At 44.5% G+C, this 25,767-nt stretch overlaps 1 protein-coding gene and 1 long non-coding RNA gene across 2 annotated transcripts in view; both read left to right on the top strand.

Moving 5' to 3' along the window:
- LOC132597073 (uncharacterized) overlaps positions 1–22,215 on the top strand; it is a 38,765-nt gene extending 16,550 nt beyond the window's left edge. The window contains exon 3 of the long non-coding RNA XR_009563386.1: positions 20,823–22,215. This is a non-coding gene — a long non-coding RNA (uncharacterized lncRNA). The remainder of the gene's footprint in view (positions 1–20,822) is intronic.
- A 599-nt stretch (positions 22,216–22,814) lies between these two features.
- FOXD1 (forkhead box D1) lies at positions 22,815–25,407 on the top strand. The gene has a single exon (XM_030842754.2). The coding sequence runs from the start codon at positions 23,333–23,335 to the stop codon at positions 24,746–24,748; it is 1,416 nt and encodes a 471-aa protein (XP_030698614.1). The 5' UTR covers positions 22,815–23,332; the 3' UTR covers positions 24,749–25,407.
- The last annotated feature ends 360 nt before the right edge of the window (positions 25,408–25,767 follow it).

The raw sequence follows: 25,767 nt of genomic DNA, 5'->3' as shown, positions 1-25,767 counted from the left end.
TTCTCCACTGCTAGTAAGTATACAAACCCTCAAAAAATCCTTAAAGGTGTGTGTATTTTTAAAAGGTATATCTGAGGAGGTGAAAAGCTGAGTCTGAATTCTGTTCTTCAGTTGCCCAAGGAGGAAAGATTCTGTTCAGAAGCTACTAATGGTGGCAGTGGAAGAGGAAGTAGGTGTGTTGGAGTGCCTGGGGATACAGTCTTTGGAGATGCATTAGCGCAAAAACCCAACAGCCACAGTGCCTCAAACTCCTGTCCCACAGAGGCCCATTTCCCCTCTGCTCCACTTGTTTGGCCTCCATCTAGATGCTCACCCCAGCCTTGTCCTAGCCTCTTTCCTCCTCTCCCAGCCCCATGGTTTGGCTGGAGAAGTATAAAGAAAGGGGACCCACCATTTCATTACAGTGGTGGTAGGTGAAGGGCAGAGGAGAGATATAATGAAGTTCTAGACATATCTTCCTGTAAGTTGAATAGTACTGTTAGAACCACCTTATACAGAAAGTTTGGGCTTACTCAGTAGGCCATAGGGTGTGATTGATAGAGAATTGGCCTAGCAATCCGAACTTTCCTCCTAGGCTTTGTTCTGTCACCCAGTACTTTAGACAAATCACTCAACTCATGTGCTTTGCAAAACATCCATTTATATATCTTTCAAGCAGAAATTATATCTGCCCACCTCGCAAGACTGTGAGGGATTTTAGATTATATAAAATGGGCAAATAATGCTTTGAAAGACAGCCATACAATTGAGGAGGGTACTGCACTATTGCCAGCATGTGAGACATAATCTGAGAGGAGGCTTTAGCGTGTGGTGGGCACAATGGACAATGCTAAGATGGAATGTAGACTTTTAAGTCCCCAAAACGCATCTTTGGAATCTTAGGGCTCTAATGTTGCACAGTAAGCATGGACCCTTCTTGAGTCCACTCACCAGGCCCAGTGGTGAAGTATTGGTGACCTCTTGCTATTTTCATTTCCACCCCTTCTCCAGGAGCTATATCAAAGCCTCCACAGAACTCAACCCTTTTCAGTCTTCCCCTACAGCAGAAATCATGATTTAATGCACCTATGCGTTGATTTTCCTTTCCTGTATGTGATTTTAAGCCCCTTGAGGTCAGGGATTGGGTCAAATTCATTTTTATAACTCCAGTGCCTAGCACAGTGCCAGGTTAACTGTAGGTGCAGGTAACAATTATCGAATACTGGAAAAAATAGCTGCTAGAGAGATGGACCCAGGTGTTTCTAGAACAGTTAGTGGAAAAGTCAAGCTTTGAGAAAATACTTCCAAAATTCACTTGGAAGAATAAATGTTCAACAGTAGTCAGGAAGTATTTGAAAAGTGTTAATGAAAAAGGATTGAACTAGCTCTAACAGATATTAAAACGTATTATGAAATTAAACCAGTGTGCTACTGTCACAAGGATAGATCAATGAAAAGACTACAGAATCTAGAAAGAAACTAAAGTGCATGCAAAAATTTAGTGTATAATAAAGGTGGTACTTTAAATCAGCGGGGAAAGTATGTATCATTCAATAAATGGTGTTAGAACAACTGGCTATCCATTTGAGAGAGAGCATTAACTTTAGAGCCTTATCCCATAACTTACAAGAAAATAAATTTCAGATGGATTAAATTTAAAAAGTGAGATATAAAAATTATATATAATAAGGTATGGGTAAATATTTTTAAAATCTGAGTATGGGGAAAGTCTTTCTAAGAATGACCCTGAAGGAAGAAAGCATAGATTTGACCAAATACAACTCCTGTTTTAAAAACAACCAAAGTCAAAAGACAAATTGGAAAACAGCCGTTGCTTATATACGACAGAAGATTAATATTCTTAGTAAATAAAGAGTTCTGATGTATCAATAAGAACCACTCTCCAAAAGAAGGTGGGTAAGGAACATGAAAGGGTAATTCAACAAGAAAAAAACATTCAAATATATATGTGTGCAACCTCAACTTCAATTAAGGACATGCCAATTAAAAGAATGAGATTTTTATTTTTACTATTTTAATGGCAAAGATTTTAAAAGAATATAGTGCTCAATACTGGCAAGGCTGTGGAAAAGCAGGTGCTCTTATCTCAGAGGGATTGTTTACACACAGTTGGGAATTAGGATGGAGTGAGGGAGAGAGGGGTGGAACAGTCAGGGGTGGAGAGCACCAATACTCACAAAAGAGGCTCAGTGTTCTGAGCCCTAGTCCACTCATCTGAGATTTGCTGAAAGCTCTTGATGGGATAGAAAGTTAGACAGCAGGATAGCAAAGGAGAAACAGATCCAAGAGGGTACTAGGAATAAGGGTGATTTCTGATGCCATTACATCTATGTTTCCCTTCATAAATTCTTCCTTGGTCATGCTTTTGATTTTTATAGAGCATCCCAAGACTCAGCTCTTAAAACTCAGTGCACATTTATACTGGTTTCTTTTTAAAATTGTATACATTTTCAAACATTTATATTCAGGAAGTGCAATGAGGTGGTAGAAACAAACTAGGACTGGCATTTATGCATGCTGCGTGGTGTGGATGGAAAAGTCACCCCCAGATGGGCAGGGTAGGGTAACAGTGAGAGCATGAATCTCAGTTTACTAACTGGGGGGTTTCAGGCACATTGTTCAATTTGTTTCCTATATGTTTGTAGTTTTGTAAGTTGGAATAATACTACTAACCTCACAATGTTGTTGTGGGGATTAAGTAAAATTGTGAATGTAAAATCCTGAGAATTAGTACATGCTCAATAAGTTAGGTTCCCTTCCTTGCCGAGAGCACCAGCACGGGGATTCCTTATTTTACGGGAGTCACCACACGTTTCATCTGTGGTCTGGTTCCCTTCCAAACAGGTCCTGAGACCTCACACTGTCTGAGGGTCTTGCTAACCCTTGATAAAGGGTTCTTGGCAAAAAATTGAGCTGTCTCCTATTTTGCTGACCTCCAGGCTGAGAGGAAGGCTCTGGATTCTGGTAAAATACTGATGGGTTCAATCTAGCAGGGCCTCCACCCAGCTCCCTGCCTGCGCAGGCTCATGTGTTGTGGCTTGTATAAAGATTAGAGAAGATGTGACCCCATCTGGTGAGGAAATGGAGAACAGAAGATGGGCATCAGGAGCCCCACAGAGCTTCCTAAGATACTTTAATCACATTGGGGTTGCCGTGCCATCACGGAGCATCTACTAAGTGCAGATGTCTATCAGAATTTGGGAGTTACCTGTGGCCATCGTATCAATGACACAAACCCACCTGTTAAGGCCCAACAAAGAGGTCAGGGATGGAAGCCCATACCCAGAATGGGGATGGTGGATGTTTGACTGCTCTACCTCCCTCTGAGACACATGGCATTAAGTCAGGTAGCTTCTGGCATTGCAGCTGCTATTGTTTCTAGAGACTTCCTTTTGAGAAATAGTGTGGTGAGAGTGTGTTTTTAAAAAAATTAAAGAGATGAATCTATGTAAGAAACAGAAGATCGAGGTCTTAATTTCCCCACTGCTATCTTCCTGGTCATTGGTCCTCAAACCTTAACATGTATCAAAATTACCTGGAAGGCTTGTTGAAACAGATTCAAGAGCCCCAACCTTGAATTTTGGTGTAGGCCCTGAGAATATGCATTTCTAAAAGCTCCCAGGTGATGCTGATGCTGCAGGTCCAAGGATTGCTCTGAGAAGTGCTGCTCTAGGTAATTTTTTAGAGGTCTGGCCCTATTGCTAGGGGATCCACCTTGAAGACAGATTTATTCCCCTGCTCCCACCCTTACCCAGATTATTCAGACCAGTGCCCTCTGGTTTTCAAGAAATAAAAATTTCCCCAATCTCTTTTGTTCAAAATAAGAAGCGATTACTCAACTGGAGCAGAAATGACAGTTTATAATAGGGGTACACTGAAGTCCAGATTAGTAATCCCCAACACTGGTTAAACTTTAGAAAAACCTAGGAAACAAGGAAGGAAGGAAGGCCGGCCCCGCCCAGGCCTCCTACCCAGATATTCTGATTTAATTGGTTCAGGGTTGGGTCCTGACAGGAATATGTTTTAAAAGCTCCCCATGTGACTCTCGTTTGCAAACAGGGTTGAGAACTGCTGGTCTTGATCACTGGTTCTCAAGTTTGCCTACATATTGGAGATACTTGGGAAATTTTAAAATACTGAGACCTTGCTCCTACTTTCAAGATTCTGATTTATAAGGGGATGCAGCCTGGGCATCCAGAGTTGGTAAATCTCCCCCAGGTGATTCTAATATGTTTAATATGCAGGTAAGTTTGAGAACCACTATTCTAGGTTTAATGAGTCAGGTTGTAGCTTGGTCCGCCCCTCTCCAGATACTTTCTACCACAGTGGTTCTCAAAGTATGGTCCCTGGACCAACATAAGCACCACCTGCGAACTTTTTAGAACTGTCCTTTTTAGGCCATACCTCAGACCCACTGAATCAGCAATTGTGGGGTGGGGAGCAGCTGTCTGTCTTGTAACAAGCCCCCCAGGTGACTTGGATGCACCCTAAAGTCAGAGAACCACTGCCGTATTATCATCGTTATAACTTGAGGGTCCTGATCGCCATTCCCCTAGAGACCAGCCAGAGCAAGAAGCAAGAACTTCAGACTTCTGAATTTGGGGCGATACCAAATCCTCAGTTTCCAGATGAGTGATGCCAAAATTCCTAGTGTGACTGAGTTTCTATATAATCTGTGAAGCTTTTGTTAACTAGAAACTGGCGGCATTAAATTGGAGAGTCAGTTACGGGCTGCAGCTGCAATCTTGGTCAAAATTAAAAGCAAGGGAGAGGTAACAGAAGGAAGGCAATGTAAAGCAAACATCAGCCCCTCGTGTTTGGACTGTGAAACAGGAGCATGAAATAGGGGAAGGAGGAAAGGCAAGTGTCCGTGCCAAGTGAGACCAGAGCACCTTGGTCTGGGAGATTTCCTTGGGTGCTAATGCCCTTCAAGTTTGTTATACCTGCAGGTGAAATCTATTTTCCTTTTTATAGGAACCTGCTTTCTTGCTGAGGGAAAGAGCTAGTGTGTACTGGGTTAGATGCTGAAAGATAATCTCCCTGATCACTTCAGGGCCAGGCAGAGTGACAAAACACACAAGCAGTGACAAAACACACAAAGAAGGAGACTTAACCTGCTTGACAAAGGACTCCTTTGTTCACCCCCATAAAACCAGTTTACACTAATTCATTTCATCCTGGGGTTAGATGTTGTGAATACTAAGATGAACATGGCATAAAACCTGCCTTCAAGCAGAGTGCACTCTAGCAGGGGAGAGAGGTGAGCAAGTATATTTCTGCACTGTGTGCTGATGGCTCTGTGAATGAAGTACAGTCGGAATACAGAGGGAAGGATTAATTCTGGATGGGGGTGGAGGTGAGGTAGTCAGGGAAGACTTCATGGAAGCAGACCCTGGAGCTGGATTTTGGAGGGAGAATAGGTTGGCAGTCAAGGTGGGCAGAGGATTTTCATCCAGGACAAGGGCCCAGCAGGGTGAAGCAGTGTACTGAGTATTGTGAGCTATCGGTATTCAGGATTGTTTTGGGTAAATCATGAGATGGGAAGTGACAGGGGATGCCACTGTAGGGTTGGGCAGGGATGCGGGCCTTTTTAGGCTAAGCTTAAGGAACTTGAATTTGATCACACTGACCTGTAGTTGGCAAACCTAGCTGATCACCAGAATTACCTGGGCAACTTCCAAAAAAATTCCTGGGCCCCACTTCTAGAGGTTCAAATTCAGTAGGTCTGGGTGTCTCCCCAGGTGAGCAGGAAGGGAAAGACTGACGAGTAGAAAAGAGGCTGGGAAAAGCAAAATGGCAGGAGTGAGCAGTACTGAAAAGCAGTTTGGAGAATTAGTCCAGTGGATCGTGGGGTAACTAGGTTTCTACCCCACTTTTTTCCCCACCCCACTTTTAAAAGGAATGTTTGGATTTTCGAGACTGGCTTTTGTGCAATCTTTATTCAATGGTTGGTGGTGCAGAACATCTGCTGTTGTGCATTCGGGCAATGAGTGTGTTACCAATACTGATCTGGGTTTAGCAGGAGCCCCGCCTGTGTGTAAAGTTTATTTGGCACTGTACGAGTCATCTCAAGAAGTAACAATAATGGTAACAAATGAGGCATGATAGGATTTACTGTTACAGTACATACTTATTAATATTTGTTTTACCAAAAATTGATAATAATACATGTTTAAATTTACTTTGCACGTAAAATAAAACTAACAGGGATGAATTCCTCTGAGTGAAGACAAGATTAGTCAAGACTGAACTACAGGCACTAATAGTGAGTGTCTACTACAAATAAGCAAATCAGCAAAGGAACTTAAAGTAGAGTGAATCCTTGGGCCAGAAATAATAATTTGTTGGAAGTTCTGTTAGGAAGCACTAGCTGTTGAAGCACAGCTTTTCATTGCCTTGGGGACGAGTCGGTCATAGAGGTTCCAGGTGTCTTGTTTGGAACCAAACAGTTGATATTTGAGCTCTCTGACCGCTATAAAAATACGAAACATATGATAGTAGTTCCCCCCAAATTACGTTTTATATGTTGTGAGCTGACTTATGAAACGAATAATATAAGTTGTAATAGGTGGTCATTATTAAACTTTTTAATATTGTGATGTGGTAGATTATATCTTCCAGTGATGGCAAGTGACAGTATCTCCCACATGCACTTTTTAAAATTTATTTATTTTTATTTTTTATTTTTTTACTATTTTTTAAATAGATCTTTATTGGAGTATAATTGCTTCACAATACTGCATTAGTTTCTGTTGCACAACAAAGCGAATCAGCCATATGCATACACGTGTCCCCATATCCCCTCCCTCTTGAGCCTCCCTCCCACCCTCCCTATCCCACCCCTCTTGGTCATTGCAAAGCTCCGAGCTGATCTCCCTGTGTTACGCTGCTGCTTCCCACCAGCCAACTATTTTACATTTGGTAGTGTATATATGTTGATGCTACTCTTACTTCGCCCCAGCTTCACCCTCCCACCCCATGTCATCAAGTCCATTCTCTCTGTCTACCTCTTTATTCCTGCCCTGCCCCTAGGTTCATCAGTACCTTTTTTTTTTTTTTTTAGATTCCATATATATGTGTTAGCATATGGTATTTGTTTTTCTCTTTCTGACTTACTTCATTCTGTTTGACAGACTCTAGGTCCATCTACCTCACTACAAATAACTCAATTTCATTTCTTTTTATGGCTGAGTAATATTCCATTGTATATATGTGCCACATCTTCTTTATCCATTCATCTGTCATCCCACATGCACTCTTTACATGGTGACTTTGACACTCTGCTCATTGAAAGTTGGGGTCTATGTTCATCTTATGGATTAAATTGTTTCCTTCAAAATTCATTTGTTGAGGTCCTAACTCACAGTATCTCAGAACATGGCCTTATTTGGAGATAGGGTCTTTACAGAGGTAATCAAGTTAAAATGAAGTCATTAGGGTGAACCCTAATCCAATATGACTAGTGTTATAAAGGGGGGGAAATTTGGACACAGAGGCACACAGAGGGACAGTGATGTGAAGAGACATAGGGAGAAAATGGCTACCTAGAAGCCAAGGAGAGAGGCCTGGAACAGATCCTTCTCTCACAACCCTCAGAACGAACCAGTCCTGCCAACAACGTGATTTTGGACATCTAGCTTCCAGAATGGTGAGACAGTTTTTAAGCCACTCAGTCTGTGGAACTTCATTGTGGCAGCCTAACAAACTAATACAGTCCCCTCCCCTTGAATCTGGGGGAGGAAATAACATATGTGACCTACTAGGCTAAGTTATAAAAGGCATTACAGCTTCCATTGGTTCTTTAGGGAGACTGGTCAGCCATGCTGTGAGGAAGCCCAGGCCTCCTGAAAAGGTCACATGTTAGTGATGTAGCTGACAATCCCAGCTGACAGCTGTCATCAACTGCTAGAGGTGTAAATAAAAACACCTCCCGATGATTCCTGTCCACAGCCCTGGGTCACCCCAGCCTTCAAATCCTCCTAGCTGAGTCCCCACGTACTGCAGATATATCAACCCCTTTGTGGTCCTTGTGAATTCCTGACTCAGAGAAGTTGTGAGCATAATAAAAAGTTGTTTCAAGCCACTAAATTTGGAAATAATTTGTTACTTAGTAGTTGGCAACATGTCATTGTTCACAAATTTTTATTTTACGTGACTCGTGTTTTTGTTGAAATCATCAGGTACCTTAGGTCCTAGAAAACGGTCCTCACTTCTCTCAGCCCTTTGTGACATTAGGCCCAGACGTTAGTCAAGAACAATCAGTGACTCTGCCTCAAGTCAACTTAATAGACCTAATGAATGAATTTCAGACAAAATGAACAGGACAGGGAGCAGTGGCTCAAGGGTGAGGGTAGGAATTTCAGAACAACTTCTGAGATAGTTACAAACTTTAGCAAGGTTACCACAATTTGCCTGGAGCAGGGGAGGAATCTCGGAGCCCCGTAAGGCAGTACTTTCCTCATCTGGGACACAGTCCAGGAAAAAAAAAAGCAGAAGTGCCAACCTGTCAGGGGGTGATAAGTATTGGCTGTTCTGGAAGAAGAACTGGGAAGCAGATTGTGGCAGGATCTAAAATTTCAACCAAACTAGGCAGTACTGCCAACCTGACTGCCCCACAAGTTCAAGTTCAGTGTCTGAATCCCTAACGAGCAGAGGTAGGAAAGAAGACATTGACACATCTGCACCGAGGAGCTGTGTTCATCAGACTCTTAAGTATCAAACATAAGGAGAATGTAATCCGTAAATCTGCCCCCAGTTATTTCCTAGCTCACTGTTCTTTTTGGTTTTTGGTTTGCCTTTCCTTGCTTTTTAACAAAATTCATTTTGAAAAATTTCAAATTTTGTCAGGCATGGGGGAATTAAAAAAAAAAGTTTTATTGAGGAATAATCAACATACAATACACATATTTGAAGTGTACAACCTAAGTCTTGACATAGGTATATACTGGTGGAACCATCACCATAGTCAAGATAGTGAACATATTCTTCAGTCCCAAAAGTTTCCTTGGCCTTTTAAACCCCTCTCTGTCCTTTCCCATCCCGCCAAGGGATGAGGGAGTTTTGACCTACACACGTCCGCCTTGCTTGGGAGGCATATTGCCCCTAGTGGCAGAGTATGGTAATGACTATCATGCTTGCTGGAAAGTCGGCTGAGTAAGGAGAAAAGTGGAAAATCAGATCCTGTATAAGTGGAATGAGTGTGTGTGTGTGTGTGTGTGTGTGTGTGTGTGTGTGTGTGTGTGTGTGTGTGTGTGTGTGTGTGTGTGTTTCTTACAGGCCCTTTCTTGACTACCCTGTAAAGACCTTATGAGACTGTGGTTCTGTTATCTGAGAACTTCTTGAGTATAGTTTCTTTTTCAAGCACATGCTTGTTCACACTCATGAGTATTGTGCAGAAGGTAAGAGGGATGCTTTCCAAGCTCACTAGTGGTGTTAAGAAGTGAGAAGAACCACTTCATACCCGTTAGGATGACTACTATAAAAAATGAATAAACAGAAAATAACACGTGTTGTGATCATGTGGAAAAATTGGAACACTTGTGCACTGTTTTGGGGAATATACAATCGTGCAGCCACTATGGAACACAGCATGGCAAGTCCTTAAAAATAGAATTCCCATATAATCCAGCAAGCCCACTTCTGAGTATATGCTCCAAAGAATTGAAAGCAGAGACTCAAAAATATACCTGTGTACCCACATTCATAGCAGCATTATTCATAATATCCAAAAAGTGAAAGGAACCCAAGTGTCCGTCCATGGATGACTGGATAAACAAAATGTGGTATATACGGACAATGGAATATTTTTTCAGCCTTGAAAAGGAAGGAAATTCTGGTACATGTTACAACACGGATGAATCTTGAAGACATGCTAAGTGAAAAAAGACATAAAGGACAAATATTGTATGATTCCACTTACTTGAGGTACCTAGAGTAGTCAAATACAGAGAAAGTAGAATGGTGGTTACTGGGAGGGGGCGGCAGGGGGCAGGGAGGAATGGGATCTACTGTTTAATGGGTACAGAATCTCAGTTTTGCAAGACGAAAAGAGTTCTGTAGATGGATGGCGGCACAACAATGTGAACATACTTAGTGCCACCGAGCAGGAGCAGTACAGTTAAAAATTGTTAGGATGGTAAATTTTGTGTTATGTGTATTTTACCATAATAATAAAAAAAAGTGAGAGAAAAGAGAAAATTCTGTGTGGAATTTTTGGCCTGAACAGAAGGTTAAAGTGAACATGCTTTACACTTTTTTTTCTCATTTTAAAATTATTGGGCTTTCCTGGTGGCGCAGTGGTTGAGAATCTGCCTGCCAATGCAGGGGACACGGGTTCGAGCCCTGGTCTGGGAAGATCCCACATGCCACGGAGCAACTAGGCCCGTGAGCCACAACTACTGAGCCTGTGTGTCTGGAGCCTGTGCTCCGCAACAAGAGAGGCCGCGACAGTGAGAGGCCCGCGCACCGCGATGAAGAGTGTCCCCCACCTGCCGCAACTAGAGAAAGCCCTCGCACAGAAACGAAGACCCAACACAGCCAAAAATAAATTAAAAAAAAATTATTATATGCAACAGGGAACTTTAGCCATATTAATATTTCTTAAAGCAGTAGTACTTGGGTGTTTTATATTTTTAAAAAATTATGTCTTTTCATGTATCTAAAATATGTAACAATACAAAACTCAGAAAGTAAACATATTCATTCAACAAATACTTTGGAGGCACTTAGTCTATGCCTGACCCTGTTTGATTTACTGGGGTTACAGCAGTAAACAAAACTGATATAATTCCTCCCTTCATGGAGCTCACATTCCTGTGGGAGGATTGTTTGGATGAAGTACTTTTTTTTCGATGAAGCACTTTTTATATAAATGATTATTTCTCTGGGATTGATGCCTAGAAGTAGAATCACTGGGCCAAACAATATAAACATTTTAAGGCTTTTACTACATCCTGCCAAATGCCTTCCAGTCTCATCAGCAAGCCATAGGAGTGTCTGTTTTCTCATACCTTACCAGCCTTAGGTATCTTTTCCCCCCTTTGGGGGAAAAATAGCATCAGTCTAATGTGCATTTCTCTGACTAGCGGTTAATGTAATTATAAACAAGGTGTGACTGGCGGTTAATGTAATTATAAACAAGGTGGAACAGTTTTCAAACATTCATTGTCCATTTTTCAAATACCATTATTTTTATTAAAAATCAATTTGGAGGACTTCCCCGGTGACGCAGTGGTTAAGAATCCGCCTGCCAATGCAGGGGACACGGGTTCAAGCCCTGGTCTGGGAAGATCCCACGTGCCTCGGAGCAACTAAGCCCGTGTGCCACAACTACTGAGCCTGCACTCTGGAGCCTACGAGCCACAGCTACTGCAGCCGCGCGCCTAGAGCCTGTGCTCCACAACAAGAGAAGCCACCGCAATGAGAAGCCTGCGTACCACAACGAAGGGTAGCCCCTGCTCACCGCAACTAGAGAAAGCCCACGTGCAGCAACAAAGACCCAACGCAGCCAAAAATAAATAAATAGTAAGTAAATAAATAAATAAATAAAGATCAATTTGTAAGGACTATTTTAACTTTATTAAAACTCCACTGGTCACATTTTTTGTAATTATTTTCCCCATCTGATCTTTCCCCTTTGCCTCTGTCTATATATTTTTACCCAGATTTTATGTAGCAAAATCTAACCATCTTTTTCTTCATGATTTATTCCATTCTCTGATACTTAAGGTGTTTGCCCATTCCAAGATCCAATAAATAACTCCTATATTTTTGTTAGAAATGGTTTCATCTAAAAGGAAGGTTTCATCATTTGCATTTACTTTCAACCAAAATATTACAGTTGGGGGATGGAGGAGGACAAAGCACTGAAAAACTTTGAAAAACTCTCCCCAAGTGAAATATCCTTGTCATCCTCTCCCCACATCTAAAGAACCACCAGTTTTATTCACCTGGAATTTATTTTGATATATGACCTAAGTGTCTAACTTTTTTTTTGGCTCCCAAGAAAAGTTAACTGACTGTCCTATACAATTTACTGAATAATTCCTTCCTTTCCTCTCCTATCTGTTGTGCCACATTTAAAGTCGTATACTAAGCAGTACATGTTCACAGTTTATGGCCTGTTTCTGGACTCTACAGTTTGCACAATCAGTCTACTTTTATTTGAAGTCCACATTATTTTGATTACTAGAGCTACATAGTAATATCTAAGGCAAGCTCTAATGCCCAACCATTCTTCTTTTTCGAAATATTCTCACTCATTTATTCTTTGATACAGCCTTGGAATGAAGTTTTAAAAACCCATGATAATTTTTTTATCATAATTTCATTAAACTCATAAATATCAATACCTTTAAAATAGTCATTATGCCCACCTATCTAGTTACAGTTGTTATATAGCAGAACAATTGATTTATCTATATTTGTTTCATACCAGCAAAGCCTTGCTAAACACAGCCTGCCAGGAAACATGCTACACACTGCATGTGGACGCAAAGATGGCTGATATACATCTTCTAAAAGAGGTCACCTATAACTAATCCAAGTCAGAACATTGTGGATGCAGCAGAAGATGCAGATGAAGGCACAATTTGATACATTTTGACATGTATACACCTATGAAATTGTTACCACAGTCAAGATAATGAACATAATCATCACTCCTGAATTTTCCTTGTGCCCTTATGTAATTCCATAATTCATTCTCCCATTTCTCCCATTACCTCAAGGCGACCACTAATCTGCTTTCTGTCACTCTAGATTTGTTTGCATTTTCTAGAATTTTATATACATAGAGTCATACAGAATATACTCTTTTTTTTTTTTTTTTTTTTTTTTGCGGTACGCGGGCCTCTCACTGTTGTGGCCTCTCCCGTTGCGGAGTACAGGCTCCGGACGCGCAGGCTCAGCGGCCATGGCTCACGGGCCCAGCTGCTCCGCGGCATGTGGGATCTTCCCGGACCGGGGCACGAACCCATGTCCCCTGCATCGGCAGGCAGACTCTCAACCACTGCGCCACCAGGGAAGCCCAGAATATACTCATTTTTGTCTGACTTCTTTCACTCACCATAGTGATTTTGAGAGTCATTCATCTTGTTGCATGTATCAGTAGTTCTTTCCTTTGTATTGCTGAGTAGTATTCCACTGTGTATATGCCACAGATTATTTATTCACTCTCCTGTTAATGGACATTTGTGTTGTTTCCAGTTTTGGGCTATTACTGATAAAGCAGCTATGAACAATCACATACAAGTCTTTGAATGACCATATGCTTTTGTTTTTCTTGGGTAAATAGCTATGAGTGGGGGGCTTCAGGTGAGGAAGGAGTAAAAAAAAGAAGCTTAGATGGAGCAGTGCCAAAAATGCCATGGAAAGACCAGATGAGATGATTCTTTGACTCCTGTCTTGATCTTATAGCCTGTATTCAATGTCAGGAAATCTTGTGAGCTCCTTCTTCAAAATACATCTAGAATTCAACCATTTCTCACCATCCCCGTTGTCATCCCCCTGATTTAAGCCACCAGAAGGTCTCACCTTCATTGCTGCCATCTCTTCCTAACTTGTCTGCCTATTTCTTCCCTTGCTTGATATAGGCTTTTTTTTTTTTTTTTTCTTTTGCGGTACGCGGGCCTCTCACTGCTGTGGCCTCTCCCGTTGCGGAGCACAGGCTCCGGACGCGCAGGCTCAGCGGCCATGACTCACGGGCCCAGCCGCTCCGCGGCCTGTGGGATCTTCCCAGACCGGGGCACGAACCCGTGTCCCCTGCATCGGCAGGCAGACTCTCAACCACTGCGCCACCAGGGAAGCCCAATATAGGCTATTCTTAATAGAGCAGCCAGAGGGACCCTTTACAGGATTTAAGGATTTAAGTTTGAGCAGGTTATTGCTCTACTTGACACCCTACAATTACTCCCCATCTCGCTTAGAGTAAAAGCCCAAGTCCTTCTAATGCCTACAAGGCCTTGCATGGTTGCCTCCTCCTACCCCACAACCCTTTGACCTCATCACCTATTCTTCCATTCTGTATCGTTCTCCCCCTTGCTCACTCCACTAGACCACCATGGCCTACTTGCCACTCCTTGAATATGACAAGCATGGTCCTGCTGTAACTGAAAGTGGGGTCCGGCTACTCACCACTCAAAAGGCAATAAAGAGGCAAGTTGATGGAAAGGAAAGTGTGCTTTGTTTTGGATGCCAGCAAGGGGTGGGGTGTGGAGGGAGGGCGGGCTCCTGTCCAAGGGCCAACTCCCCACCCCCCACACAACCAAGGGGCAAGAGCTTTTATCGATGGAGGGAGGGGGCTATATGCAGAAACAGCACCATCAGCTCTGACAGGCATCTTGAAATTGATCATGCGGTGGTCTGACCATCGTCATCTTGATTGTTTTAGGTACAGTTAGGCTTCAGTTCCAGGGTCAGTTTGTTTCCATTTCTTTGAAGCAAATTCTCGGAATTGTGGCAGCTTATGTCATGCCTACAGTCTGGTCATCATGTAGTTCACTTCTTCCACCTGATGGGGGTTTCAGTATCTATCAGACAGCTCACAAGATATGGCTCAGAATATTATCTATAGCCCTTGAGGGGGAACTAAAGATCCTTGGCTTTGCTTACTGACCAAACTATTAATAATTGGTCTCCTTTGACTGTTTTCCTTTGTTTCTGCATTTTCTCACTTCTCTGATTAAACTTATTCTTTGGCTAAACTTTTTCCACAGAAAAAAGGCAGGCTGAGGACATGGCGGGTGGGGGAAGGACCATAAGGTCCTGCTCCATTTCACTGCCTTAGGGCCTTTGCCCTAACTATTCCTTCTGCTTTGATTTCTCCTCCCCCAGACATCCAGCTGTATCATTATCCCAGTCTTTGGTCATTATTGAAAACTAACCTACCTGTTTCTTCCATACTGTACCGCCACCATTCCCAACCCTCTTACGCCTTCTACAATTTTCCCTCACAGTATCTATTACCTTCTAACATACTATATAAGTAATCTATTAATTAATATATTCATTTTGTTTATTTCTTAAGGTCTGTCTCTCTCCTGCTAAATACATAAAACTCCTTAGGGCAGAGATCTTTGTCCATTTGTTTACTTATATATCCCATGTGCCTAGAACAGTACCTGCCCCATGGTAGACAATAAATATTTGTTAAGTAAATGAATGAGAGGGATCCTTACTCTGGGCCATTAGAAAATCATTGTTAACTCTTTATCATGTTATTTCAGTGAGCTCCATTTCCCAAACTTGTGTTCCATAGTAAAATAAACTTGGAAAATATTACACTGCATCTATATGCCTCTGGAAGAAGAATCACAATGCACTTTATACGTAAAAACTCCTAAGTGCTGCAGTAAAGGCAACTGCTTTCTTCATTTAACTCAGCTTTTCCTAAATGTGCATGGCCATACTTTTCCATGGCACATTGATTAATATAGCAGTGGTATTCAGAGTTGGAATGACACTGTGAGGGTCTAAGAGGTGGGCAAGAGATGACGTTGGAAGCAATGTGGACAAACCAGCCTTTTGAAAAATTAGGTGATGAATGGAAGGGGAGAGGGGGGCACTAGCTTGCATTGGCATATTCAGGATAGAAGAACATTTTTGCATGTTTTTATTTTTAGATACAAGAGTTTGGAACATGTTTGTAAACTGAGATGAGCATTAAGAGAAAAAAAGGATAATTTATGAGCAGAATTCCAGAGAAGGTAGAAAAGAATAGCAAGATCATGGCATAAATATATTTTTTAAAAAACAGTAGCTGTCTAACATTTTTTTACTGTGACCCGCACTGACAGATTTCATTTTACATGGCAACTCAGTACACGCACATACATTAAAAAATATAAAAATAACTGAAGTAAAAGTTTCACAAATTATTCTTAGCATTTTTATGTGTCATTCGGTGCTATTTTTTATTCTACTCTCCTCTATTCCATCTCCTCCCATCCCATCATCCCATCCCATCCCATCTGATTCTATTCTCTGTCAATGCTGACTACAACTCACTAACTTGATTTCATGAGCCAGAATTTTGTCCTTTCCAGCTGCTTTTGGGAAACTTCCTCAAATTGATCTTCAAATTCAATCCATTCTTCAGGTGTACCCATTCTGCTATTTATTCCATTGATTTGTTCTTTATTTCGTCTATTACATTCTTCATACTCAGTGTTTCCACTAGGGTTTTAAAAAATTATTTTTCTTGCTTAATGTTACTAATAAGTTTCCTTTCCTCCTTAAGATGTTTATCATGCTTACTTTAAATTTTTGGTGTCTGTTCCAATAATCATGCTTCAGATTATATAACCCGTTCAGTTTGTAGTCTTTCTTTCACACTAATTGTGCTCTTCAGGTGTCTGAACTCAGCAATTTGGAAATTGCTCATTGTGAGAAATTTGGGAAAAAAATATAGAAAAGTACAATATACATAATGAAATAAATACCACCCATAATCTCACTTCCTGGAAATAACCAGTTGACATTTTAGTGTGTTTCCTTCCAGTCATACAATTTACATGTATAGTATATTAAATAATTGATAAAGTATTACATATAATTTTCTCTCTGGACTTTTACCATTAATCTTGAAGTTTTGTCAAGTTATTAAAATAGTTCACAGACTTAATCTTTAATGATTATAAAACATTCCACCTTAAGGATATATAGTAATATATTTAACTCCTGGGCATTTAAAATGTTTCCAATTTTTTCCCTTTAAAAAAAAGCACTGCAACAAATATTTTTGTACGTAAATCTTTGTTCACATTTCTGGTTGTTTCCTTAGAATAGGATCCTAGAATAAATGAATCAAAGAAAATGGCACTTGAGATCCAAGCTTTGTATTGCCAAATTGTCTGCTAGAAGGTTTGCACCACTTTACACTTTACAAAGGCAGCATATGATTGAGTTCCTACAATCACACCCATCACCCTCATGCATTTGCTAATTTGATAGAGGAAAATGGCATTTCATCATTTTCTAATTTGCATATCTTTTTTTAAAAAAAACTATTGATCATTATTTGCATTTACTCTTCTGTAAATTTTGGGTTTAGCACCTTTCTCAGTTTTTTTCTGCTCTGGAAGGCTGCCAACCAAAGCTTTCTAGCAAAGGAGATTCACTCACATGTGCCTCTAGTGGAAGACATCTAAAGTGCTTTCTGAGTATGTTTGTACTTGACTGCAACAAACCTCCCCCTGTCTCTACTCACCTCCCACAGCTTGATGTCAGACCATGGTGTCAGGTGCAGGGTTGCCCCTGAGGGCAGACATTGAGCTTTTGGTGTGTTTGCATATGTAGAGCATGTAGTTCAGCCTTGGTTTAAGCCTGAACATCAGGCTAAAAGAGTGAGTGAGTGTGTGTGTGTGTGTGTGTGTGTGTGTGAGACAGAGAGAGAGAGAGAGAGAGAGAAGGAGGAAGGGAGGAGGCTGGTCACTGTATACATTTTAAGCACACAAAAAAAATTCAATTCAAGACATGGCTTTCTCATGGTCTTGTAAGACTTCTTTTCATTTTCAGTGTGTCCTGTAGATAGCTGCACCCCTAGAATCCCTTTAGAGAGCCCCATTCTTCCCAAGCAGAGAGATTTCTCTTCACAGACAGCCCCTGGATGAACTACAAATAAAAAATAATTCTAGATGTGCTAATATTATTATTATTATTATATGTGCTCTTTCTAGATGTGGTAATATTATTTTTAAATTCTTATATTAGAATTTAAAGTACTATATACATTTCCAGGAAATTAATTTATTAAACAGTGTAAATAAACACTGGATGATTACAGCACCACACACACGGACTCTTGAGGGTCTTGTATTGAAGATGACTTCCAAATGGAGGAGTTCTTTCTGGAATGGAGTTGTGTATATTTTGCAATTAAATTCACGATAAAAATATCTTTTGAACTTTTGATTTGGGGGTGCAAAATTGAAATGTGTGTCACTGCAAACCACTGAGACCCAGAGTTGAATAAGTCTGTGTCGGTGTGTGTTGGGGCAGGAGGGCTAGTCCAGCTGAACTGCAGTAATGAAAATTCCTGAGTCAGTGTAAATAATTTTACTGTTATAAAACACAGATTTAGACCTTTGCTGACATTCTGAATTCTTGAGGATTTCTGAATCCTGCTCAGGCCACGAAATGCTTGTTTAAGGAGCTGTTGTGCAAGCATAGACTGCCTAGTAAGACCCAGGAGACCACTAACATATCTTCTTCACAAAGGAATCTCACCTCCCAACTACACTGCCTGAAGATGCACCATTTGAAACTGGATTATGGCATTTTATCAACAGAATTCCTGGGTTAAAATGCATCGACTCTTGGGAGAGGTGCCAACCACTGTCAGCCAGTAATACCTTGCCCTGAACTTATTTTCAGACTACCTAACTGGTCCTGAAGAAGTAGATTGGGTGGGGGGAGGGGGGTGGAAAGAGGCTGGCTCATGGAGTCCTGTGTAGGGAGAGGCCGCTAGAACTGGGACATGATGCTGGAAAGTTCTGCTCTGCCATTGCTGCCTCCATAACGGCCAGCGGCAACTCTCAAGACCCTGCTTTGCTTCCTCAGCCATCACATGAGGTACCCACTTGACTGGTTGTTGTACCTTGGAATTAGCTTAGTGGCACGTGTGAACCAACATTCATGGCAGGTAATATTACACCACAGGAGAATGGTGAAGTGGAGGGCCTGGACAGCCAGAGAAACATTTAAAAATCATCTTGGGCCCTCAAGGATTTAGGACAGGTAAGAAGGCATAAAAAGTAAAAAGGATGTAAAAAGTGTGCATGTGTGTGTGTGTGTGTGTAACTAATTTTACCAGGAACTAATTCTGGCAGAGTCTTAACTTCTACTTTTTTTTAAACTGAAGAGTCTGAGGCAGAGTCTCAGTCTGAAAGTCTCAAAATTGTGAGCAAGTTAAGGTGACAAATCCAGAAGGGCACAGCAAAAAACAATGGGGATCCTTTGAGGATTTCTGGAATGAAAAAGGTGTAGGAAAACTAACAGACACATCTTTATTGAGTGCCTGGTGCATGCAGAGTGTTACAAAGAGCTAGGTAAGTGGAAATTCAAAAATAAATAGAAAAGGAGGAAACAACCCAAATGTCCACTGATGGATGAATGAATAACCAATATGTGGTATACATAATATACAACAGACTATTATTCAGCCTGAGGAATGAAATTCTGATACATGCTACAACATGGATGAACCTTGTAGACATTATGTTAAGTGAAATAAGCCGGACACAAAGGACAAATATTGTATGCTTCCATTTATATGAGGTAGGTAGCTAGAATAGTCAATTTCATAGAGACAGGAAGTAGAATAGTGGTTGCCAAGCTGCTGGCGGGTGTGTCTCTGTGTGTGTGTGTGTGTGTGTGTGTCTGTGGGGGGGTGTGTGTGGAATGGGAGTTATTCTTTAAACCGTTTCAGTCTGGGATGATGTAAGAGTTCTGGAAATGGATAGTGGCAGTAGTTGCACCAAGGTGAATGTACTTAACGCCTCTGAACCCTGCACTTAAAATGGCAAGTTATATGCGACGCATATGTGAACACGCACACACCGAAAAACAAAAAGCAACGAATAGAGCCCTTTTTGGTCTCCAGGCGCTTGCGTTTAAAAAAACAAGAGAAGACGCATACAGCCACAAGAAGGGCAGCGCAGGATGAAAGAACAGAGCCAAAGACAGGCAGGGACCCCGAGGCATAGCCCACTTTAGGCTGGGGTACTCAGAAAGCACTTCTCAGTAGGCATAATAATCTGTTTACCTGGCTTCCCCATGAGACATTAGTCACACCAGGAACTCTTTTATTGTTACGCTCTCCAAAAACCAGAATGCCTGGCACAAAGTAGTATCTCAATACAGGCGAGTGGAAAGACTCTTGGAGAGAGAGCCCCAAATGTCCGCGTAATTTGGAAACGCGTTCATGTTCACGTTCATGGGTAAACGCCTGGGATGCTCTAGGGGCCGGAGAGAGTAGTCCAGTTTCCCGCCCGGGAGCTTACGCCCCCAAGTCTGCCAGCCTTCGCCCACCGAAGGAAGTCCCTGGACCTTGTGGAGCTCGCGGTCCGGGGCCCGAGGGCAAAGGGCTGAAGCGGTGCCTCTCGAGGCTTCAGCCGCCTCCTCTGCCCCTGCGCCGCCTTATCCCCGATAATTTCGGAACGCCTTCTGGAGCGCCCAAACCGCCAGGGGAAAATATCCGAAACCTGCAGTCCAGGGACACGCCTCCAGTTGCCGCAGAGAAGGCGACGTGGGGCCCCGAGAAAGAAAAAGCCTTGCCGCCCAAAGCCCAGGGGGAGGGAAGCCCGGGAGCCCACCTGGCACACTCGTAAAACTCCCGCTGCCTCCCGCGTTCCGGCTCGGGGCCGGCTCGGGGCCAGCCCCGGGCCAGCTCCGCGCCGCCGCCAGGAGGCAGGCCTCCCCCATGAGGGCACCGCCCGGCCCGCAAGAGCCCCGCCGCTTTCCGCGTCCGCGCGAGCTGGGTGCGCCGAAGCGGGGTCGCCGCGACGGCCCCCGCCCGCGACAAGGAAAAGTTTCTTGATCTTGTACCAGCTTGAGGGGTGGGAGTGGAGATTTCCCAGCCGAGGCCGAGAGCTGGGAGCCCATTAGGACGGAAGGCCCGCGGGTAGGGGACAAGGAAGGCGAAAGGGGGACGCGCGGGAGAAGAAACGCTTGGGTTTCCGCGCTGGAGAATTTCACGAGCGCGGAGCTAAAGGTGGCATACAAACGTGTAGCTTAACTAAAGCAAACAAAACAAGTGGCGTGCACAAACACGAGGCTTTAGTAAAGCTCACCCAAATCTCCGTTAACGCTCTCTATCCTTGCAGCGCTTCTCCTGGATTGAAATTCCGCTCTAACCTCCAGTAAATCCTAACACTTTCACCGGAGTGGCCAGAAGATAACTTGCCACGTTTTTTCAAAGGTTTTCAGGGATGAGCTCTTAACCCTTTGGGGAAGGACCTTCGGGCAAGTTTACACACGGAACTGCAAAGTTAATCTCCCCGCCCTCCTTGGTCAGACAAGTCCACGGAGGTGGTAGCAGAACGGAACGACGGCTGTAACTGATCATCTAAAGTAACTAACGGTCTGCGAACAAATTCTTCCTGTTTCAGCTTTGAACACTTCGCCACACACCAACCCTCAGTGCAGCGAAAATCATGGTGTTTATTTAGATAACGACTGAGTACTTATAAAACTTAAACTTTCAAATGTAAGAGTGAACTCCTTGGTAAGGACTCCTGGCTACATCAACAAAGCAATGTAATGCCTGATTAATAGTGCTGATTAATGTTGGCTCAGGTTAATGCTGAGCCCATTACAATAATTAGATGGTTCAGCCATGTATCAAACGAGAGTCAATGAAAAATTATTTAGGACTTTGAGACGTTCTCATACATCTTCCAAAGATCTATGATGGACTTTATGGGTCATTTGTAACTATCACTGGTTGATAGCTGTCCTGAGCAACAAAAACTTGACTTAAAAATAAGTCGTAGGTGGGGTAACAGTGTATTTTTGAGCCTCTGTAATTGATAAGGGGAGTAATGAAACGTTTGGAAACGTGAAAACTGCTTGATCCATAATATGATATACACAAGGGCAGCTGATGATTGTTCCTACATAAAGCCATTGATTTTTGATCCTCAGTTCTTGTCAAGTGATCATTTTAATCAGGAAGCTAAAATTTTGAGGCAAGGTCCCCACTTTGAAATAAAAGTGTTTTAGGAAATGCAAAAGTCCAAAAGGTATGGCTATGTATGAATTCCACAAACTATTAGGATTTTCCCACTAGCCAAAATAAAATCAGCTGGTGACAAAGATAGGTGTACTTAAAATACCATCGTATTTGAAATATTTCCACTACCTTGTCACCTGAAAAGGAAAATTGGGCTGAACAGAACTTGAATCTTCTTTTAAAAAATTATTTCGTTTCTTCTCACCAGTACCTATTGGAAATATTTAGTGGATTAAAAAAATTTTTTTTTCTAAAGCTGGTGTGAAAGTCTTTATCATTGTAGTTTCTATTATTAAGCCTGGCTGAGTAGAGATATGTGTACACGTTTAGTAATTTATTTCGAGATTACTGTGGAGTGTTGATTAGAACGTTCCTCTTATTGATAACTATAGAATCCCTTACCCCATTATGAAAGAACTTTTAAAAGTCGTTCCTAGATGCATTTTTCTGGTGTGTATTTGGGTTTTCACTAAAAATTTCTATTCCTTCTCTGCATTCAATGGTTACTTTCTTTATTTCCATGAAATTTGTCAGATCCTCTCATTAGAGCAGCTTAGTTTAGCTGTCAAGTTTCTAGGGCATTCAGTTGCAGATAAGTGACTAAAACGCCAGCTTAACAGCATTTTTATTAACAGATGGTGGAAAACAAACGTCTTTGGAGAAGAACCGAAGGGGACAGGTTAAAAGGTCAATAAACAATTATTACTGTGCTTAAACTGGGGGGTTTCTCATCAGATTCGGTGGGGAGCCGCTCGCCCTATCTGGGGGATATGGAACAACGCAGCAGACCTCAGGGCCGTTCCCTGGGGACCACCTCAGACGACGGCGTGGTTATCTCCTGGCTGGACGGCTCCGATAGGCCATCGAGTGGTCAAACCGTCGCGTCCCGGGAGTGCTGCTGAGGTTTGGGTTGAGGGCTAATTGAAGAGGAGACTGGGAACTCTTAACTCTTGCATCGTCCCTTGGTCAGACCACCGCGGGCCTGCGCGTACTTCAGGTCTCAGCCCCTTTGGTAACGAATGGTGGGGTCCTATCTCCTCCCCCCTCTTCTCAGTTGCTGCTCCCTCCTCTGGGTGAACTTTCTCTCCCGAGCGGGGCTGCTTTCCTAGGCTTCCTTTCCCTTGCCTCGGTAGCGCTCTGACGTGCACACCATGTGACAGGCCTCCTTCTGCTATAAGCAGAGGAAAGATCCGCCCTCTCCTGGACTCAGCCCTCTCCTCGCCGATCTCTGTCCCTAGACTCTCAACCGTCCCGCATCCTCCCGGGCGCCCGACGCTCTGACTTGCTCGCGCGGGAGCCCCAGCACCCCTCCTCGACTGAGCCGGCGAGGACCGCTGCGAGGGAGGAAGATAAAGCCCCCCGCTCGGGCGGGGTGCGCGCGGAGCCAAACAAGCGCGGAGGTTTTGGGGCTACCGCGGCGGCGCAGGAGTTACAAAGTCGCAGCGCAAGCCTCGGGCACCGCTGCGCAGCCCGAGCAGCGGCGGCGCCCCCAATTGTGGCGCCCCCAGGCCAGGCCAGCCGCCCGGGACCTGGGCTGGGGCGCGGCGGGAGCCCGGAGCCCGGCGCCCCTATGGGCCACCTCGCCGCCGCCGCGCCACAGCTATGACCCTGAGCACGGAGATGTCCGATGCCTCCGGCCTCGCCGAGGAGACAGACATCGACGTGGTGGGGGAGGGCGAGGACGAAGACGACGAGGAAGAGGAGGACGACGACGAGGGCGGCGGTGGTGTGTCCCGGCTGGCTGTCCCCGCGCAGCGGCGGCGACGGCGGCGCTCGTACGCCGGGGAAGACGAGCTAGAGGACCTGGAGGAGGAGGACGACGACGATGACATCCTGCTGGCCCCGCGGACAGGGGGCTCGCCGGCGCCCCCGGGCCCAGCCCCGGTGGCAGGGGCCGGGACCGGCTGCGGCGGCAGCGCGGGTGCGGGCGGCGGCGGGGGCGGCGGCGTGAGCGCGGGCGGCGGCGTCAAGAACCCCCTGGTGAAGCCGCCCTACTCGTACATCGCGCTCATCACCATGGCCATCCTGCAGAGCCCCAAGAAACGGCTGACGCTGAGCGAGATCTGCGAGTTCATCAGCGGCCGCTTCCCCTACTACCGGGAGAAGTTCCCCGCCTGGCAGAACAGCATCCGCCACAACCTCTCGCTCAACGACTGCTTCGTCAAGATCCCCCGCGAGCCCGGCAACCCCGGCAAAGGCAACTACTGGACGCTCGACCCCGAGTCCGCCGACATGTTCGACAACGGCAGCTTCCTGCGCCGGAGGAAGCGCTTCAAGCGGCAGCCGCTGCTCCCCCCCAACGCCGCCGCCGCAGCCGAGTCGCTGCTGCTGCGCAGCGCGGGGGGCGCGGGGAGCGCTGGGGACCCAGCCGCCGCCGCGCTCTTCCCGCCGGCGCCCCCGCCGCCCCCGCACGCTTACGGCTACGGCCCCTACGGCTGCGGCTACGGCCTGCAGCTGCCGCCCTACGCGCCGCCCTCGGCCCTCTTCGCCGCGGCCGCCGCCGCCGCAGCCGCCTTCCACCCGCACTCGCCCCCGCCGCCCCCGCCGCCCCCGCCGCCTCACGGCGCGGCCGCGGAGCTGGCCCGGACCGCCTTCGGCTACCGGCCTCACCCGCTCGGCGCCACCCTGCCCGGCCCCCTGCAGGCCTCGGCGGCCAAGGCGGGCGGCCCGGGCGCCTCGGCGCTGGCGCGCTCCCCCTTCTCCATCGAGAGCATCATCGGGGGCAGCCTGGGCCCCGCCGCCGCTGCCGCCGCCGCCGCGCAGGCCGCCGTCGCCGTGCAGGCCTCGCCCTCCCCCTCTCCCGGGACACCGTCCGCGCCCGGGTCCGGCGGCGGCGGCGGCGGCGGCTGCGCGGCTCAGGCGGCCGTGGGACCGGCCGCCGCGCTCACCCGTTCCCTCGTGGCCGCCGCGGCCGCCGCCGCCTCCTCCGTCTCCTCGTCCGCCGCCCTGGGGACTCTGCACCAAGGGACTGCCCTGTCCAGTGTCGAGAACTTTACTGCTAGGATCTCAAATTGTTAATAACGCTATGTTAGCGCGCTTGAGAAAGAGAAGGTAGGAATCCCGGCTCCTTTTTTCATCTGGGTGGTTTTGTGTTTTGTTCCCTCCTCCCGGCGCGGCCCTTCCCGACCTCGCGCCCCCATTTCACCGCTTTGGATTCTCAGATGAGACTGTCTGGCAACTGCTAGGGCGCGCTTTTCTGCTCTGCAGGTCCCTCTTATTTATGCAAAGTCGCCCTATGCTGCAGCCCCCCAACCCCGGGCGGGGAGGAAGAGGGTGCTGGTGGGGATCCGCCCTGTCTAGGCACAAGGGGCTTCCTTGACTTTGGGAAAATTTTTAAAACCTAAGCCTTTTTGAGGTCTAGAGAGTCTCAGGTCCAGGCGTTAAAAGGAAAAAAAAAAAAAAAGGATCGATAATGTTCAAAAGAAGATTAATACAAAAAATAGTAAAAGTCCCGAAGAATGCCAGAGAAGCAATAGTTTTTATTTGAGAACACTTGTCTGGTGTACTTTTTCATGAAAAGAAAAAAATGATTAACATGTTTACATAAGGAAAAAAGTCAGAATTATCATTTCTTATTTTAACCTGTGTTTTGTATCATAATAGACATGAGGAATTTTTATTTTGTACTTACTGCGTATTCTTTGCAAGGAGTATTGTAAATTTTGACTGGCAATTATTATTGTACTATTCTAATGTAAGATTTTTACACTTTTTTAGAAATAAATGCTTAATTTTCAAAGAAAATTCTCAAAAAGAATCGGCTTCAGTCATCCCCTTCTTAGTTTATTGTCTTTTCTGCTAAAAAAGTTTCCTTGTGAGATAAGTAGGAACCCATTATGAAATAGAAAAATAATATTTTCAAAGACAACTTAACAAAAGCATCATGCCATGATTTTTCATTTATACTTTCTAAGTCAAAACCATTGCAGGAGATCAGAAATTGTTTTTAAACGACTACAAATAAAAGTTACTTTGGTATACATTTCAAATCTTATTTGATTCCATTTTGAAGAGCATTGAGCCTACTCAAAAGCCAC

Source organism: Globicephala melas, chromosome 3, assembly GCF_963455315.2.
Source record: "Globicephala melas chromosome 3, mGloMel1.2, whole genome shotgun sequence".
NCBI classification, from domain to species: Eukaryota; Metazoa; Chordata; class Mammalia; order Artiodactyla; family Delphinidae; genus Globicephala; species Globicephala melas.
This window is presented reverse-complemented; position numbering and strand designations above follow the sequence as displayed.